This window comes from Microcaecilia unicolor, chromosome 2 (assembly GCF_901765095.1).
Source record: "Microcaecilia unicolor chromosome 2, aMicUni1.1, whole genome shotgun sequence".
NCBI classification, from domain to species: Eukaryota; Metazoa; Chordata; class Amphibia; order Gymnophiona; family Siphonopidae; genus Microcaecilia; species Microcaecilia unicolor.
In genome coordinates, this window is record NC_044032.1 from 266,058,924 (window position 1) to 266,078,299 (window position 19,376).

General features: G+C 48.5%; 1 protein-coding gene across 1 annotated transcript in view; it reads left to right on the forward strand.

Annotated features, from left to right (window-relative positions):
* Nucleotides 1-19,376, forward strand: part of HCFC1 (host cell factor C1) — a 495,616-nt gene that overhangs the window by 351,859 nt on the left and 124,381 nt on the right. The window contains 1 exon segment of the mRNA XM_030192062.1: nucleotides 8,864-10,511. Within this exon segment, the coding sequence (XP_030047922.1) occupies nucleotides 8,864-10,511 (1,648 nt within the window).

Here is a 19,376-nt window from a genome sequence, read left to right on the forward strand (position 1 = left end):
CTAAGGGGAACTATGGGGCACATATGGTGGCATTGCCTTAAAGTTAAGGCATTCTGGAAGGCAGTGCAAGATAGGCTCCAGAGTTGGCTGGGATGTTTGATACCTTGGGTCCCTGAGGTGTTTCTTTTCTCTGCACCGGTGAGAGGACTGACATCTTGTCAACAGCAATTGCTGAGACAGGTGACAGCAGTAGCCAGAGTGACAATAGCGTTGCATTGGAAACAAAAAACAGTCCCCTCAATTACAAGATGGCAAAACAAATTAAAGTATGTGTGTGAAATGGAAAGGCTCATAGCCGCACGAAAACACCGGATAAGTCAATGGCACTCAACATGGCAGTTCTTTGTAAATGCAGTTAACTAGAAAAAGAGAGAGAATGTAGTTTGAGTGTGAAGGACCAGAGAAAGCACTGGGGGAAGGGGGAAAAGGGAGGGTTTTGGGGGGGGGTGGAATTGGAGGGGGGAGAGAGGGGAGGGCGATAGGCAGGGAATGGGAGGTCACTTATAAAACATAATTAAAAAGTTGAAGTATATTCTGTATTTGATTATGCACGGCAAACTTAACTGTGTATTCTTTGTTATGTAACTGGCACATTGCTATGTGCAAATTTGTATTGCGAATGTGTTAGGTACGCTATGTTCAGAATTAACAATGTTCAATAAAGACTTCTAAAAAAAAAAAAAAAAATTCAACTCCACCTTCCAGCCTGTTATTTCCAGCAGGCTCACTATCTCTTTGGTTACAAAAATTAATCTTTCCCGTGTGAGCCTAGTAGCCAGAGTCCCCATATGTGAGAATATTATGCCTGCTTGTCCTCAGAGAAAGCTCAGGTGTTCTCCAAGGACAGCAGGCATATCCCTCCCGCATCCCCTTGCAGTTGTCGTCTTAGCTTTAACACTGTACTGCTGGTCCCGCGCTCGCGTAGGAAGGCACCCACACATGTCTGCACCAAGCTCCGTGGTTCACAACTAGTTTATGTAAGCAGCTTTGTTTGCTGAGTCAAAGGCGGTATATCAAATCAATAAACATAGCTCAAATAGCACTTAGCTTTACAGATCAACGGGGCAGAAAAACAGAGTCCAGCATCCCCCCCCCCCCCCCCCCCCCCCCTTACAAGCTCCTCACCTGCCAACCAGGTCCTCAAAGGCTGCAGCAAGGCTCAGCAGAGAAAGCGCTGAAAACTGCCTCTTTAGCTGGTGGGGCCTTTCCACTGCTGCATCAGAGGGGCGGGATGCAATAAAGGAAAGGGCCCCACAAGCTAGAGAGGGAGCTTTCAGCACTCTGCCGTGACCCACTTCAGCCTTTGAATGACTCTTCCTTATACTTGCTCAGCACACCTGCGGACAATTTGTAGCACACTGGTTGAAAATAGTTGGACTAGGATGCAAAGCATAATTATGTTCCAGTAAGAAGTTCTTCAGTTTCAAGAGATTTAGCGTTTTTTTGGTTCTAAAAGGAAGATTCCTGATTGATAACTGGCTACAAGTCTTCTGTACAAGGCCTTTCTGACAAGGATGAGTATAGTCCAGTTTCCAAATGGTGGGAACGATCCCATAATCAAAGTTGGAAGAGATCACAGTATAAATGGCAAATAATGTGTATGAGTTTATCTGTTAAAAACTTTAATAAAAAGATTACAAAAAAAAAAAAGAAAGGTGCCACACTGTTTAATCAATAGGTAAAGGATAATGAGGCACAGTCATGGGTTTTATAGTATTTATTGCCTGTATGATGATAAAGATTGATGGGGTCTTGAAGGCTAAGGTACTATGCCATAATTTCATATCCGATAGTGTTCAAGGGAGAGTTTACACTCTGCTAGAGACAAGTCTGGACATGTATTAGTTGAAGATGGAGAGGTCACTGGTGGTGTAGTGATTAGTACCTTTTTGGAGAGCACAAATATTTTCTGAAAAACAAGAAGGTTGCTAAGGCTCTAGCTATTCTATACTATACTACCTGTAGTCTTATATTCTGCTTATTTCATTTAAAATTCTAAGTGGGTCACAGCAGTAAAACTTCAACAACAGAGAAGTGCAGGTACACTAATAATCCTTCATTTAATAACATTATATAATTAAAATAATTTCAAAAACAAATATGTTTTTAAAGCTTTTTGAAAAACGGGATTAGAAGTTAATTCTTTAATCTGCTTCGGAATAATGGGAGAAATGACAGGTTTCTGACATTTCAAATAATTGTGTTACAATCCACACCAAAAATAAATTCACAGAAAGTGCAAAGATAATGAAGAATTGATAATAAAAATAACAGAAAAAAATCGGCACAGGTTATGTAACATACGTGGAGGGGCATAATCGAACGGCGTTCCATGGGCGTTTATCTCCGAGAATGGGTCCGTGAAGGGGTGGGCCGAACCGTATTTTCGAGAAAATGGACGTTTTTGAGCTGGGCGTTTGTTTTTTTTTAGCGATAATGGAAACTAAAAACGCCCAGCTCAAAAATGTCCTAATCCAAGCCATTTGGTCATGGGAGGGGCCAGGATTGGTAGTACACTGGCCCCCCTGATATGCCTGGACACCCTAGGTGAGTGCGGTGAACTTCAGAAAAAGCTCCCACATGCATAGCTCCCTTACCACGGGTGCTGAGCTCCCAACCCCTCTCCCCCAAAACCCACTACCCACAAATGTACAACACTACCATAGCTCTTAGGGATGAAGGGGGCACCTACATGTGGGTACAGTGGGTTTTGGAGGCCTCCCATTACCAGCACAAGTGTTACAGGGGGGGGGGGGGGATGGGCCTGGGGCCACCTGGCTGAAGTGCACTGCGGAACCCACTAAAAGTGCTCCAGGGACCTGCATACACGCAGGCCTCTAGGACTTGTTGCTGCTGTATAACTTTGGCACACCAGTTGACACCTGAAGACTAATCTCTCTGAAAACGTCCTTTATTGGAATAACCGCATTTACTCACAGTTAACTGCAGATCAGAGGTTGTGCCCCACTGGCAACGAGTCTCCCTGGTACTGAGATGAGCAGTAGGTCAGAGCTGGCAGAATGCTGTACAATGCCCTCTTTCAGCCACATTCAAGGTAAGAACTAAGTTCTGTAACGTGGCTAACACAGGAAAGGGAACTAAACTGGCTTACAAAATGGCCACTACCGCATGGACTACAACAGGAACACAACAGGGCACACTCTGACCCAGTAGGCAGGGGGAAAAGCACCATGGGAGAAGAGCCTACCAACTACCAACATCGTGAGACTGTAACACAAGCTAATGAAATCACAGAACCCAATACCCTACACCCACCACAATGCAATGCTGATGTGACCCTGTACTGCACCCGAGAGCCACATCTGACCCAGGGAAAGGCTGTGAGAGGATCGAACACATTCTGCTGTCATCGAGCTGGGTACGGGATTTGAGGCTGGCATACAGGCTGGAAAAAAATTTTGTAAAGTGGGTTTTTTTTTGGTTGGAGGGGGTTAGTGACCACTGGGGGAGTCCGGGGAGGTCATCCCCGATTCCCTCCAGTGGTCATCTGGGCAGTTGGGGCACTTTTTTGGGACTTGTTCGTGGAAAAAAAAGGGTCCAAAAAAAGTGACCCAAAATCGCGGTAAAAATGCCTTTTTTTTTTTTTTTTTTTTTTTTTCCCGATTATCAGCTAAAGACGCCCATCTCTCCTCAGCTGATAACCACGCCCCAGTTCCGCCTCCACCATGCCTCCGACACGCCCCCGTCAACTTTATTCATTTCCGCAACGGAGTGCAGTTGGAAATGCCCAAAATCGGCTTTCAATTATACCGATTTGGGCGCCTTTGCGAGATAAATGTCTATCTCCCGATTTAGGTCGCACTATAGGCGTTTTTCTCTTTCGAAAATAAGCAGGTTAGTAACATAGTAGATGACGGCAGAAAAAGACCTGCATGCTCCATCTAGTCTGCCCAACAAGATAAACTCATATATGCTACTTGTGTATACCTTACCTTGATTTGTATCTGCCATTTTCAGGACACAGACCATAGAAGTCTTGCCCAGAACTAGCCCCACCACCCAAACACAAGCCCCGCCTCCCAATCTCGGCTAAGCTTCTGAGGATCCATTCCTTCTGCACAGGATTCCTTTATGTTTATCCCAAGCATGCTTGAATTCCGCTACCGTTTTCATCTCCACCACCTCCCGCGGGAGGGCATTCCAAGTATCTACCACTCTCTCCGTGAAAAAATACTTCCTGACATTTTTCTTGAGTGAGTGAGCTGAATGCTGCCAAGCTTTACCTTTGGTCCATTTGCCCTGATAAAGCTATCTAGCGGAACCCGCTGGCCACCGTTGGACCAATATAGTTGTCACTGGAATAAGGTAAGTCATAGCATTAAGTTTTGCAGTTTTGGTAACTTTAAGAGAGGGGTTTTTTTAGCTTATGAAGTGATTACCCTTTCTAGTCTTGAGATTTAACAATTTATCTCTGACAGGATTCTGAGGCATTTCCCTCTTTAAAAAAATTTTCTGTTAAATTTTCTTTATCGATTCTTCATCATCTTTGCACTTTCTTTGAAACATTTTATGGTGTGGATTTGATTGTGTTTCACAGTTCTCCATGTCAGAACAGCGTCTCTCTGTTCCCCGTTTCAAGCTCCAGATTGCTTCATTGGCTTGAAATGCCTTGCCGGACTTGAGTGAAGGCTCATTCTCTCTGGCCTTTCCTGAGGTAACCTGGTGAGCTTATGATGGCGAGGCAGCGCAGCTTTCTGCTCTCAAGATTTCATACCTGCCCTTTGTCTTCTTTCCTATGATGGTTATGTAATTCTTTTCCATTTCCTTTCTAATTTTGTAAACCACTTTGATATATTTTGAATGGTGGAATATTAAGCCCATAAACAAATATAAGCATAAACACCATATACTCATGTATTCAATAATAGACTGGTTCTTTGGACCCATCTGAAGTTCCTTCCAAAGATTGTGTCAGAGTTGTACCTTAAGTCATAAGAACATGAGTAGCCATACTGGGTCAGACCAGTGGTCCATCTATCCCAGTATCCTTTTTTCCAAACAGTGGCCAAGCCAGGTCACAAGTACCTAGCATAAACCCAAATTGTGGGAACACTCCATACTACAAATCCCAGGGCAAGCAATTGCTTCCTATGTGTGTCTCAGTAGGAGACTATGGACTTTTCCTCAACCAGATACCCATATAGGTGAAAATACACTGCGCACTTTGGACGGCAAGTGAGCCTTGGCCTTCTATCTGGTTCTGATTAAAGCATTTAGAAAGTCCACTTAGCTTCTTTTTTTTCCCTTTGATCCTAATGGGATGGAGATTACCATTGGGAAACACACTTTCTAATTGGCTAGCAGACTGAATTTCCTACATTTATGCCCAGGTTAAGCTGACTTCCATGCGCCCTTCTCTGTATCAAGGTTGCCCACTCCTGCTCTGTCAGTAGCAGGCGACATTATGTAATGTCAGAACCAGAAATGCACAGACCATCTGTGATGAGAAATAATTTAACTAAAAATGATGAAAAACTGCTACTAAAGTAGCTAATCTGAAAATATTTACAAAATACAGTATTTAAAATTATCAGAACTCTGGTGAAAATTACATTTTCTCTGTATACTTACCATGGTCTTGTGGGCACCATAAAATTGAATGGTGGGCTGCAGGTTGCCTACCCCTGCTCTAGATGGTCATGTCACAGCTCATGATATCAAAGCTGTGTCAGTACCCTACTTGAGCTCACACTCCATAAGAGAGATGCAGAGCCGCAACATGATCTGGCCATATATTCACATCCCTGGCCTAGACCAAGACTCATTACACAACAGTAGGTGTGGCCAAACTATCTTCCAGAGTCTATTTGGGGTTTTGAATCCAACTTCATTCCCCCTAGGCCCTTATCTTGTACTTCCAGGCTTTCCTGAAGGATCTCACCTTATATTGTTTCTAGTGGCCATCTATTCAGCCAGGAGAGCATCAGAGTTACAGGACTTTCATGCCAGGAAAGCTTTCTGGTTATCTTTCAGGAAACTGTATTTACTCTTCCAGTTCTTTTCTTCTTGCTGAAGGTGTGACTATTTCATGTTAACCAATTTTTTTTCCCATGTTCATGGAGACTGGAAATGGTGAGGAGGCTTCATCACCTTGACGGAGCCCCATGCATTGCATTGTTACCTGAAGAGAACAGAGAAGTTTTGGAAATCAGATCACCTCTTTGTTCTGTAGAGCAGAACCAAGAAAGGAGAAGCTGCTTCAACAGTGATATTGGCCCAATGGATTAAGGAGGCTATAGCAACAGCGAATGTCTGTAGACCAATGCTCAAACATTCCACTAGGGCACAAGTGGCATCCTGGGACAGAACACAGGTTGATTCCTATGCAGAAATTTTATAGGGCAGCCACATAATCATCTCATTCATTTGAATAGTTATAGGCTTGATGTGCAAATGTGGCAAGATGTAGCCTTTGGAATGGCATACTAGTGGCAGGGGCTTCTGTACCCTCCCCTAAATAGATTCAGCTTTGGTTCATTCCTTTTGCTTGGACTAGTTTGGAGGGATGACAAGGAAAAAGAATGTTGGATTTAATATGTTAATTTTCTTTACTTGAGTCCCACCAGACCAGTCCAGAACCACCCATGGGAACCATGGCAGTCAAGAATGCTCAATCTGACAAATTCAGAAAGCTAACAGGGAGTATGTTATAGCCCACTGTGAAGGTGGTAATTCACATAGTGCATGGAATTCTTCTTCGGTTAGTGATGTTGAAATGATGATTTTGACCGTATGAGGTTTGGCTTTGGGGATGAATTGAACACCCTAAACATAAAAATTGCTTTCAGTAGTCTTAGCTTTGATATAGGATGCTGAGGAGCCGAAGGCAGCACCAGCCCCTTATAGTGATGTCAACCCTGCGTTGTTTTTCTCCAGCTCCATCTGCTGGCAGGAGGCATAACTCACCAGTCCAGAACCTCCCTGATGATTATTCCTTAGAAGAATCTGGCGGAATGGGGCCCAGTAGTCTGTTTTATTCTTGATTTGCAGAGTTATCATGGTTCAAAATGTTTGTTTTTTTTGTGATTGGTTATCTCTTGTTCCTGATTTTGTGAAAGCGTTCTCTCGCTGCTTTAAGAAAATACTGGCTGGCTGCGGGCTGCACAGGACCCTGTATAGGGTAATGTAATTCGATCAATAGTTCAGTCTCCATCTGCTGGTAAGGGAAGGTAAACTCAGGCATTTTGACTGGTCTAGAGGGATTCAAGGAAATAAAATTAGCAGGTAATCTCTCTATTTTTTCCAGCCCTCCCATGTACATTTAAGTTATTCTTGATTGAATCTTATCTTCCCTATCCCAATACAACATTTTGTACCTATCCCGTACCGGATTTGGCGATGCCTTCACAATATTATGTAAGCCACATTGAGCCTGCAAATATGTGGGGAAATGTGGGATACAAATGTAACAAACAAATAAATAAAATAAGTCTTTTGATCTAAGACAGTGTTTTCCAAGTTGGTCCTGGAGTACCCCCTTGCCAGTCGGGTTTTCAAGATATCCACAACAAATATGCATGAAAGAGATTTGTGTACAGTGGAGGTAATGTATGCTAATCAATCTCATGTATATTCATTGTGCATATCCTAAAAACCCAATTGGCAAGAGGGTACTCCAGGACAGACTTGGGAAATACTGGTCTAAGATACTCAGTGTAAGAACATTTGGGAATGGAAGATAGTCCTACTTTCTAATTAGTAGATTTTCTATGGTATTTAGAATTAGGTATGACAACTTTTAAATATTTAATCTGAATGCTGGTCTTGTGTAAAGCAGTAACTGATTGAGGAAAAATCTTTGAGTTTTCAATTAGCTTAGAGAGGGAAGTTTTAATCTCTTTATAGAGGATTCCTTTCTGCTTTTGTTTGTCTTCCACCCAAAGACATTGAGGTTGAACTCCCAAAATACTCTTCTCCCTGTATCCTTGCTAACACCCAGAATAGTTGCTTTAGTTGAGGGCCCTGTATTTGTAGCTGAGGTCAGGTGGATAAGTCCATGGTAATCCTTCACATTGCTTGTGTAGCAAGGATCCATACATCCCCCTGCATCCCAAGCAGCATCACTTGCTCCCTCTCTGCCTTGGGGGCCTTTTGGATTATAGCTGTATTGATACAGCAAATTATGACGACGTGGGGCATGATTCCTTTATAAATGTGAAGAATCCTAAGGAAGAGGGGTATTCATATTAATACAGATGTCTGGTGGGGGTGAGAGGAGCAGACAGCAGGAATTAATGCCTCGGAGGCTCACATGTCTTAGACAGTTCTCTACAGCAGCAGGACACCTAGAAACAATGATGCTCATCTCATCTGTAAAATGAGAGAAAATACTTTATTTTGAGCCAGTAATCTGACATGTACTCTTTAACCTGGGTAACATAATTTGGATAAAAAAGGTGATAGAGGCATATAAAGTCATGATAAGTACAGAGAAGACAAATAGGGATTTGTATATAGTGCAAGCTAAGGGCATCAGGTAATGGAACCAGTCAGCAAGTTTAACACACACAGAAGTACTGCTTCTCACAATGCGCAGTTATCTTGAGGAGAGCAGAGAGTATAACCAGGTTCAGAAGGATGGATTAGGTATGTTTATGGAGGATAGGTCAGTAGCAAGCAGGCTGTTTAACCATGAAATATGTGCCCAAGTTTAGTGCATCCCAGACATGATAGCTAGAAAGTGGGACTCTACACACTACCTCTGAGGTCCATATTTACCCCCCATCAGACAGGAGTTTGAGCTAGATGGGCTCTTACGTAAGCTACTCAGGCAGCTTTTTATGCAAAGATTTTTTTTAAAAATTGTTGAGAGATTGCTCAGTCTCTTTTCTTTCTCTTCCAGCCTGTCTCGCAACCCACACAGGTCACACTGATCACCACACCCAGTGGTGTGGAGGCGCAGCCTGTCCATGATCTCCCGGTCTCAATCTTGGCCTCTCCCACTACAGAACAGCCTACAGCTTCTGTAACCATCGCAGATGGAGGGCAGGATGACCAGCAGCCTGGCACAGTGACTCTAGTGTGTTCCAACCCACCTTGTGAGACGCATGAGACTGGTACCACCAACACTGCCACCACCACTGTCATCGCAAACCTGAGCAGTGTGATGCAGCAACAGCAGCCAGGAACAGTTCAGTTCATTTACACAAATCCACCCTGCAATGGGCAGGAGGCCAGAACCATCCTCAGCCAGCAGAATGGCACTGTGGTGCGAGTATGCTCCAACCCCCCTTGTGAGACACATGAGACTGGCACCACTAACACACCCACCATGGTCAGTGCCTTGATTAATGCAAGTCAGTCTAACTCTGTTCAGAGAGTCTGCTCCAACCCACCCTGTGAGACTCATGAGACAGGGACCACATCCACGTCCACCACTGCCACAGCCAACATGGGCACAGGACAGCCTGGCGCAGCACAGAGAATGTGCTCAAATCCTCCATGTGAAACCCATGAGACAGGAACCACGCAGACATCTACTACAGCCACAGCCAACATTGGATTACAACAACCTGGCCCAGTACAGAGAGTGTGTTCAAATCCTCCATGTGAAACTCATGAAACAGGTACCACGCAGACACCTACCACAGCCACAGCCAATATTGGAATACAACAGCCTGGCCCAGTACAGAGAGTGTGTTCAAATCCTCCATGCGAAACTCATGAAACAGGTACCACGCAGACACCTACCACAGCCACAGCCAATATTGGAATACAACAGCCTGGCCCAGTACAGAGAGTGTGTTCAAATCCTCCATGCGAAACTCATGAAACAGGTACCACACAGACATCTACCACAGCCACAGCTAACATTGGCAGTCAGTTGCCTGGTGCAGTACAGCAAGTGTGCTCAAACCCTCCCTGTGAAATGCACGAGACAAACACCACCCCCACAGCTACCACCGCCAGAGCAAACATTGGCACAAGGCAGTCTCAAAGCAGTCAGAGAGCTGCCACAAATCCACCCTGTGAAACATATCAAACGAACTCGACTAGTACCACCATGACAGTAACCCCCGAGGACAGCAATGGTCACACAAGCATAGTACAACAAGTTTGCTCAAACCCTCCCTGTGAGACACATGAGACCAACACCTCCAATACACCCAGCACCGCAACAGCCAGCATTGGTAACAGCACAGGACAACAAGTGTGTGCCAACACCACTCCCACTGCTACCACTGCCAGAGCAAATATTGGTATGGGGCAGTCCAACAATGAGCAGAGAACTGGTATGAATCCACACTGTGAAACGCATCAGACAAATTCAACTGGTACTACCATGACTGTAAGCATGGGGGGCAATATGGGGCAACCTGTCAGCATGCAGCCAGAAAATTTAAGCCCTCCTTGTGAGACCCATGATTCAACATCTGGCATCGGAAGTAGCACAGCACAACAGGTGTGCTCCAACCCACCCTGCGAGACACATGAAACTGGAACAACCCACACTTCCACCACTGTGATGTCTAACATGGGTTCCAACCAAGGTGAGATGGTGAGGTGTTCAGGGAGGGGGATGCCATTGGAGTCTTGGAAATGGAGATTAAAGGTGTTGGAGCACATTTTGGCTCCTTCAAATACTAGTTTACCATATTTTCATGTCTTGCCCTCTTTATTTCACTTATTCCTCGGTACCTAATATGTGTGGGGGAGGGGGGGGGGAATGCACAATTTTCTAACATGTATGTTTCTGGTAGTGGTAGCAGATCCTACTCCTGGGGGAATTCTGCACAAAAAAAATGGAAAATTCTACCCGCTGCTTATTTGTAATTTTCTTGTGCAGAATTCCCACATTCTAATGACTTGTTTCACCCTCCAGGTATTAAATACCTTACCACGACACTTCCATTTCTCTAGCTTGCATCCCTTCCCCTTTTAGGCTCAGTCCCTGGCTTTCTGTACCCTTCTCCATGGTGGATACCTCCAATTTTTCTCTTTCCTCCATCCCTCTTTTTGTTCACCTGGTTTGTACCCTCTAGCAGCACTTCGTGTTCTAATTCTCTCTCCCCATCCCTTAGCCTTCACTGCCCTCCCTATGCTCTTCCCCTAACTCCCTGTTCTGTCCACCCCAAGATTTCTTCCCTTCTCTCCCAGGAAAACCACACCTTACATTTCTCTGCCCCAATCCCATTGGTGCACACACCACATTTCACTTCCCCTCCACCCCCCCCCCCAAAATGGCACAGACTAACTACCCCATCCACCTTCCTGCAGCCCTCCCCCGACTGTGGCAAACCACCCTATCCACCTCTTTTTTTATGGGCACTGCCCCCTTCCCTGCCTTCCGCCCTCACACACACCACTGTAGCATGAGGAGGAGCTGCCCAGCCGCACATGGAGCTGCTTCCTGCTCCTCTGCCATCCTGGGCACAACTGTTCTTCTAAGCCGCACAAACCTCTGTACAGCCACACAGCTTAAAGGAACCACCAGGGATCAAGGCAGCAGAGAAGGCAGAAGCAGCTGGGAAGTTCCGTGCGCTGGAGTGGTGTATATGTAGGGAGGGAGACAGTGTCTGTGCCTTACTCCATTGTAATAGCATACTGCACAGAATTCTCCGAAGACAAGCAGGCATGATGTGAGTGATGTCATTCATGGAGCCCGGTGTGGGCACTGCCATAGTGCACTGTCACTTTAAACCTTTGAGGCAGTGCCTCTACCACACATGCGCAGGTGAGTTCTCACCCAGCACTTGAGTGCAAGACTCCAGCAGTCCAGTTTTCTGCGGAGCAGAGGCTAGGTTTCTAATCTTTCCTCAGCGCATCAAACTTTTCCTTTTGGTGCCTTCCTTTTTTCAGGATATTTTTTCTCATTTTTCTTAATTTTGTTCAATTTATTGATTTTCAAATTCTTTTTTCATTTTTTTTTTCTGGTCTTTGAGGACTCAGCCCATCTTTTGGCCAGGAAGCATCAACCATTTTCTACGAAACTACTCAAGCTCCTTTGGCCATTGAACCTTTTGACCTTGTGTCAGCTGGTTTTCCCTCCATGTCAATGAGGGTGCTGAGTGGCTTTAAGAAGTGTATTCAGTGCAGTAGAACCATTTCAGGCACAGACCCCCCATAACTGGTATATTCAGTGCTTGGACCTGGAGTACTGGGCAGACAGTGTTGCCTCTGTGTATGCAAAGAGGACTCTTAAAGCCTGCAGAGTCCAGCATGAAAACATTTTACTTTGGAATGGCAGGGGATTCGGCATTAACCTGCATCGACATCGGTTACACCAACACAACATCAAGAAAGTTTGATATCGGACTCGGTACTGTGACTGCATAAGGACTCTACGTGGTACCATTACCGCATAAGGACTCTACGTCCTCATTGGTGCCACGTGCATCAAGGGACCTGCAGAGTAAAAATCCTAAGAAGCATCACCATCATTCTCCCTCCAGGCACTCTGCCAACATCTCCCATGCATCGATTTTCTCGATGCATGGGAAGCATCCACGCCACAGTGACTGATCTCCTCTGCTACTTATTTCTCAGCAAGAGCCTCTGAGATCCTCTATCTCCTACGCCTGCACAGGCTGTAACTCAGGAACTGCTTTCTTAGACGGTTTCGACACTCTACAGGAGGAGATCTGGGCTATACTCAAACAGGAGCTCTCAAGGCTAATGCATACGCAGTTTATTCAGGCTTACAGGGTACTTGTGCCAGCCTCATCTGAGCCCAGCCCGTGGATATATTGGAGAGAGAGTCAAGGGAGAGGTCCCACACACTGGCTCAGCATCAACCATTGGGCGCAGCACAAACCCAACGAATGCATGCATCAACATTGGCAGAGGAATTTTCTCCAGCCTCCGTGACTCATCTGCCTTGACATTCTTCCATGCAGAGCTGACGCTGTACTCAACATACTCTTCCACGTCCTACCCGAGAGGAGTGGTTTGAAGAATCAGATTTGGACATCTCCTGGGAGATGGAGCAGGACTCACAAGACCTCTCAGCTGAGGAGTTCTGTGACATCCCATCTGACCCTTCGCCACTGCCTGTTACGCCTAAGTATCCTTCAGAAAGTATATCCTCTCCTGGCTTTCACTGTGAGATGGCAGAAGCCATACCTTTCAAATTAGAGATGGAGGAGGAACCTTGTTCAGATCTTTTTGAGGTCCTATATCGATTCTCCTCCTAGAGAGAGAGAGATTCACTGTTCCACTTTATACAGTTCAAGTTACCCTGAAAAAAACTGATACAATGTACAGGATACAAAAAAAGCACTGGGTTTGAAAAAACTCAGTTACCCCATCATTCCTTAGTTGCAGAATCTGCTTTGAAACTTACTCGCAGTGCAGGATATCGTGCTTCTATTCCTCCAGGCAGAGAAGCTAGAACATTAGATTCTTTTGGCAGGAGAACATTTCAGGCCTCTATGCTTACCAACCGCATATTAGATTATCAGCTTTATTCCACAATTTACTTAGTCTCTAATATAAAGTACTTTCTCCTTTGCAGACTTCCTTCCTCCTGAAAAGGCTGATGAGTTCTCAAACTTCACAAGAAACTTCTAGATTGTTGTAAATATCTAGCAAGGCAAGTCTTTGATGCTTTTGACGTCTCTTCTTGCATTTCCACCTTGGGAGTAACAATGAGCTGTCTTTCCTGGCTCAGAATTTCCGACCTTGAAGCTGCTGACCAGGAGTGTCTGGCAGATTTCCTTTGTCGGGGAAACGACTTATTCCATATCATCATGCTGATCAATCCATAGACTGGTGGGTTGTGTCCATCTACCAGCAGGTGGAGATAGAGAGCAATCCTTTTGCCTCCCTATATGTGGTCATGTGCTGCCGGAAACTCCCCAGTATGTTCTCTATCTCAGCAGGTGGTGGTCACACACAGCAGCAGCTCTGGCTAGGTCTGCAAGCCTAATTTTTAGGTTTTGTTGAGTACCTGTGGTTGAGGGCTCTTCTTGAGCAAGTGCAAACCTGGTGGTGCCAGGTCCCTCCTTTTCTCCCCCCTCCCGCTGGCTCCGTTTAAAAAAAAAATAAAAAAAAAATTTGGACGTCCTTAAGGGCGTTTATTTCAACGTTTATTTAAACGTTTATTGCAAGGAAGGAGTACAAGTCCATCCTTATCTGGACGACTGGTTGATCCGAGCCCCCTCTTATGCAGAGTGCGGCAAAGCTGTGGACCGGGTGATTGCTCTTTTGAGCTCCCTGGGTGGATCATCAACTGGGAGAAAAGCCAGCTGCGCCCGACTCAGTCCCTGGAATATCTGGGAGTTCGATTCGACACCCAAGTGGGCAGAGTGTTCCTGCCGGACTATCGGATTGTCAAACTTCAGGCTCAGGTGGACCAGTTCCTAGTAGCCTCTCCGCTTCGGGCTTGGGACTATGTGCGTCTGTTGGGCTCTATGACGGCTACGATGGAAGTAGTGCTCTGGGCCAGGGCTCATATGAGACCACTACAACACTCTCTGCTGCAGCGCTGGACTCCGGTGTCGGGGGATTATGCTGTGCGCCTTCCCCTGGATCCAGCAGTGCGCAAGGCGCTGAGCTGGTGGCTGATGACAGACAAGTTGTCTGCAGGGATGCCTCTTGTGACCCCGGAGTGGATTGTCGTCACGACGGATGCCTCTTTGACGGGCTGGGGAGCCCACTGCTTGGGAAGGACAGCGCCTGCAGAGCCAAAGTGGTCTATCAACCTCCTGGAACTCAGAGCCATTCGGTTGGCGCTTTTGGAGTTCCTCCCGGTACTGGCGTTGAAGCCAGTACGGGTCCTGTCGGACAATGCCACGGCTGTGGCCTATGTCAACAGCCAGGGAGGTACCAAGAGCGCCCCTCTAGCCAAGGAGGCCATGAATCTATGCCAGTGGGTGGAAGCGAACCTGGAACAGCTGCCAGCGGCCCACATTGCCGGAGTCATGAATGTCAAGGCGGACTTTCTCAGTCGCCATACCTTGGATCCCGGAGAGTGGCAGCTATCGGCTCAGGCGTTCTTGGACATCACGAAGCGCTGGGGCCAGCCGAGCCTAGATCTGATGGCGTCATCGGCCAATTGCCAAGTGCCGCGCTTTTTCAGCAGAGGACGGGACCCTCGATCTCTGGGAGTAGATGCTCTTCTCCAACAGTGGCCGACACAGGAGCTTCTCTATGTGTTCCTGCCCTGGCCCATGTTGGGCAGGGTACTAGACCGGGTGGCAAAGCATCCGGGCCGGATAATCCTGGTGGGTCCGGACTGGCCCAGACGTCCCTGGTATGCGGACTTGATCAGGCTCTCAGTGGACGACCCTCTGCGGCTGCCAGTGGAGCAGGGCCTGTTACATCAGGGTCCCGTGATGATGGAGGATCCCTCCCCCTTTGGTCTTACGGCCTGGCTATTGAGCGGCAGCGTCTGAGGAAGAAGGGTTTCTCAGACAAGGTCATCGCCACTATGCTGAGAGCGAGGAAGCGCTCTACTTCTACTGCTTACGCCAGGGTTTGGCGTACCTTTGCAGCGTGGTGTGAAGCAGGCTCACTTTCTCCCTTCACTGCTCCAATTTCTTCAGTGCTGGCGTTCCTGCAAGAAGGTCTGGAGAAAGGCCTGTCGCTCAGTTCCCTTAAAGTCCAGGTAGTGGCTCTGGCTTGCTTCAGGGGCCGCCTGAAGGGTGCTTCCCTGGCTTCGCAGCCAGATGTAGTACGTTTTCTCAAGGGAGTTAATCACCTGCGCCCTCCTCTGCACTCAGTGGTGCCTGCGTGGAATCTCAACCTGGTGCTACGAGCCTTGCAGAAGCCGCCTTTTGAACCCTTGTCGAGGGCATCTCTGAAAGACCTGACGTTGAAAGCAGTCTTTTTGGTGGCTATCACTTCAGCCAGAAGAGTTTCCGAGCTCCAGGCACTCTCATGTCGAGAGCCTTTTCTGCAGTTCACTGAGGCAGGAGTGACTATTTGCACAGTGCCTTCCTTCCTGCCCAAGATTGTTTCTCGCTTCCATGTGAATCAGCAGCTCTGTCTCCCTTCCTTTCGTAGGGAGGACTACCCAGAGGAATACTCTGCTCTCAAGTATCTGGATGTGAGACGAGTCATCATCAGATACTTGGAAGTGGCCAATGATTTCCGGAAGTCGGATCATCTGTTTGTCCTGTTTGCAGGTCCTCGTAAGGGTCTGCAGGCTGCTAAGCCTACAGTGGCAAGATGGGTCAAGGAAGCCATTGCAGCGGCTTATGTGGCCGCGGGGATGGTGCCGCCTATTCAGCTGAAGGCTCACTCCACTAGAGCTCAGGCGGCCTCGATGGCAGAGGCCGGGTCCGTTTCCTTGGAAGAGATATGCAAGGCGGCAACTTGGGCATCGGCCCATACCTTCTCCAGGCATTACCGCTTGACTGTGGCTGCTCGGGCGGAGGCCCGGTTTGGAGCTTCAGTGTTGCGGTCAGGGATTTCAATGTCCCGCCCTGGGTGAGTACTGCTTCGGTACATCCCACCAGTCTATGGATTGATCAGCATGATGATATGGAAGGTAAAATTATGTATTCTCCGAGGACAAGCAGGCTGCTTGTTCTCACTGATGGGTGACGTCCACGGCAGCCCCTCCAATCGGAATCTTCACTAGCAAAGGCCTTTGCTTGTCCTCGCGCGTCAATGCGCACCGCGCATGTGCGGCTGTCTTCCCGCCCGAAACCGGCTTGTGCCGGCCAGTCTTCTTTTCTCCGCGCTCGGTACGGTTGTGCTTTACCGTTCGTGCCCCGAAAAGTCGGCCTCGCGCGTCGTTTTTCGACTGCTTTCTGTGAGAAATCCAGAAATTGTTGGATTAACCACTTTTGGTTTTTCCTTCCTCTACTTCGAGTTTTTTCGCCCCGTTAAGTTTTCTTTCGTTGTCGGGGTAGGCCTTACTTAGGCCCCGGTCGAAATTTCCCTTTTTTCTGTGCCAAATTTCGCCATTTCGTCTTTCGATTTCGCCGGCGTGATTTTTCCGCCCATGACATCGAAGCCTTCCAGCGGCTTCAAGAAGTGCACCCAGTGCGCCCGGGTAATCTCGCTCACTGACAGGCACGCGTCGTGTCTTCAGTGTCTGGGGGCTGTGCACCGCCCTCAGGCCTGTAGTCTGTGTTCCCTTTTGCAAAGGCGGACTCAGGTAGCGAGGTTAGCCCAGTGGAACATTTTGTTCTCGGGCTCTTCGTCGGCATCGGCACCGGGGGTATCGAGTGCATCGACGTATTCAGCGTCCAGACCTTCAACCTCGGCGGCCAGTGCATCGAGGCATCGGCCCTCTGCATCGGCGCCGAGACATCGGACAGCTGCATCGACGTCGGTGGTACCGGGACCTCGTCTTCTGATGTCGTTGAACGGTGGTGCTTCGTCTGGAGTGCAGGTGAGGGCTGTCCATTCCCCTGCTGGTGGCGGTGAGCCTTCGGGTGGGTCTCCCCCCACCCTGAAGGCTCCTGCGGTACAGCCCCCCCCCCCCCCCCCCCCCGAGACCGACCTTCTTCGATCTCGGCCCCGAGGAAGCGATGGCTGGATTCTACGTCCTCCTCGTCGGTACCGGGAAGCTCCGGTGACATGCTTCATCCCAAGAAGTCGAAGAAGCATCGTCACCGGTCCCCTTCCCATGTCGGTACCGAGAGCTCTGGGTCGCCGAAGGAGTCGGCACCCAGCAGGCATCAGCACCGAGAGGGACCGCTCACCCTCTGTTCAGGAGGTGTCGATGCGCTCCACTCTGGACAGCCCGGAACAGCCTCCACGCCCGGAACAGGTTCTGACGTCGACGCCTGCATCGACCTCCATGCCTTTCTCTGCAGCCGCTCTGAACGAGAGCCTCCGGGCCGTTCTCCCAGAGATTCTGGGAGAGCTGCTGCGCCCTACCCCTCCGGTACCGGCGGTGCTTGCGCCACCGGTACCGTCAAGCATGGCGCCGGCTGGCCCATCGCCCGAGGTGAGGTCTCCGGCGTCGGTGCCACGTGCGGTACCGGCTGCCGTCGCCTCCCAGGAAGGCCGATGCGGGCGAGGGAGTCTACCTCTCGACGCCCCCATCGTGGACGTGGCTCTACGGAGTCGAGTCGGGCACGGTTGCAGACACAGGTCCGTGAACTTGTGTCTGACACCGAGGGTGAGGCCTCGTGGGAAGAGGAAGAGGACCCCAGATATTTCTCTGACGAGGAGTCTGAGGGTCTTCCTTCCGATCCCACTCCCTCTCCTGAAAGACAGCTTTCCCCTCCTGAGAGTCTGTCTTTTGCTTCCTTTGTCAGGGAGATGTCTACGGCCATCCCCTTCCCGGTGGTTGTGGAGGACGAGCCCAGGGCTGAAATGTTTGAGCTCCTGGACTATCCTTCTCCACCTAAGGAAGCGTCCACTGTTCTGTTGCACCATGTCCTAAAAAAGACATTGCTTGCGAACTGGACCAAGCCTTTAACTAATCCCCACATCCCCAAGAAGATCGAGTCCCAGTACCGGATCCATGGGGACCCAGATCTGATGCGCACTCAGTTGCCTCATGATTCTGGAGTTGTGGATCTGGCCCTAAAGAAGGCTAAGAGTTCTAGGGAGCATGCTTCGGCGCCCCCGGGGCAAGGACTCTAGAACCTTAGACTCCTTTGGGAGGAAGGCCTACCATTCTTCTATGCTCGTGGCCAAAATCCAGTCTTACCAGCTCTACACGAGCATACACATGCGGAACAATGTGCGGCAGTTGGCGGGCTTGGTTGATGCGCTTCCCCCTGAGCAAGCCAAGCCATTTCAAGAGGTGGTCAGGCAGCTGAAGGCGTGCAGAAAATTCCTGGCCAGAGGGGTGTATGACACCTTTGATGTTGCGTCCAGGGCTGCTGCTCAAGGTGTGGTGATGCGCAGGCTCTCATGGCTGCGTGCCTCCGACCTGGAGAATAGAATCCAGCAGCGGATTGCGGACTCGCCTTGCCGTGCGGATAACATTTTTGGAGAGAAAGTCGAACAGGTGGTAGAGCAGCTCCACCAGCGGGACACCGCATTCGACAAGTTCTCCCGCCGGCAGCCTTCAGCCTCTACCTCTACAGGTAGAAGATTTTTTGGGGGAAGGAAGACTGTTCCCTACTCTTCTGGCAAGCGTAGGTACAATCCTCCTTCTCGACAGCCTGCGGCCCAGGCTAAGCCCCAGCGCGCTCGCTCTCGTCAGCAGCGTGCGCCTCAGCAAGGCCCCTCGGCTCCCCAGCAAAAGCAAGGGACGGGCTTTTGACTGGCTCCAGCAGAGCATAGCCGACATCCAAGTGTCAGTGCCGGGCGACCTGCCAGTCGGAGGGAGGTTGAAAGCTTTTCACCAAAGGTGGCCTCTCATAACCTCCGATCAGTGGGTTCTCCAAATAGTCCGGCAGGGATACACCCTCAATTTGGCCTCAAAACCTCCAAATTGTCCACCGGGAGCTCAGTCTTACAGCTTCCAGCACAAGCAGGTACTTGCAGAGGAACTCTCCGCC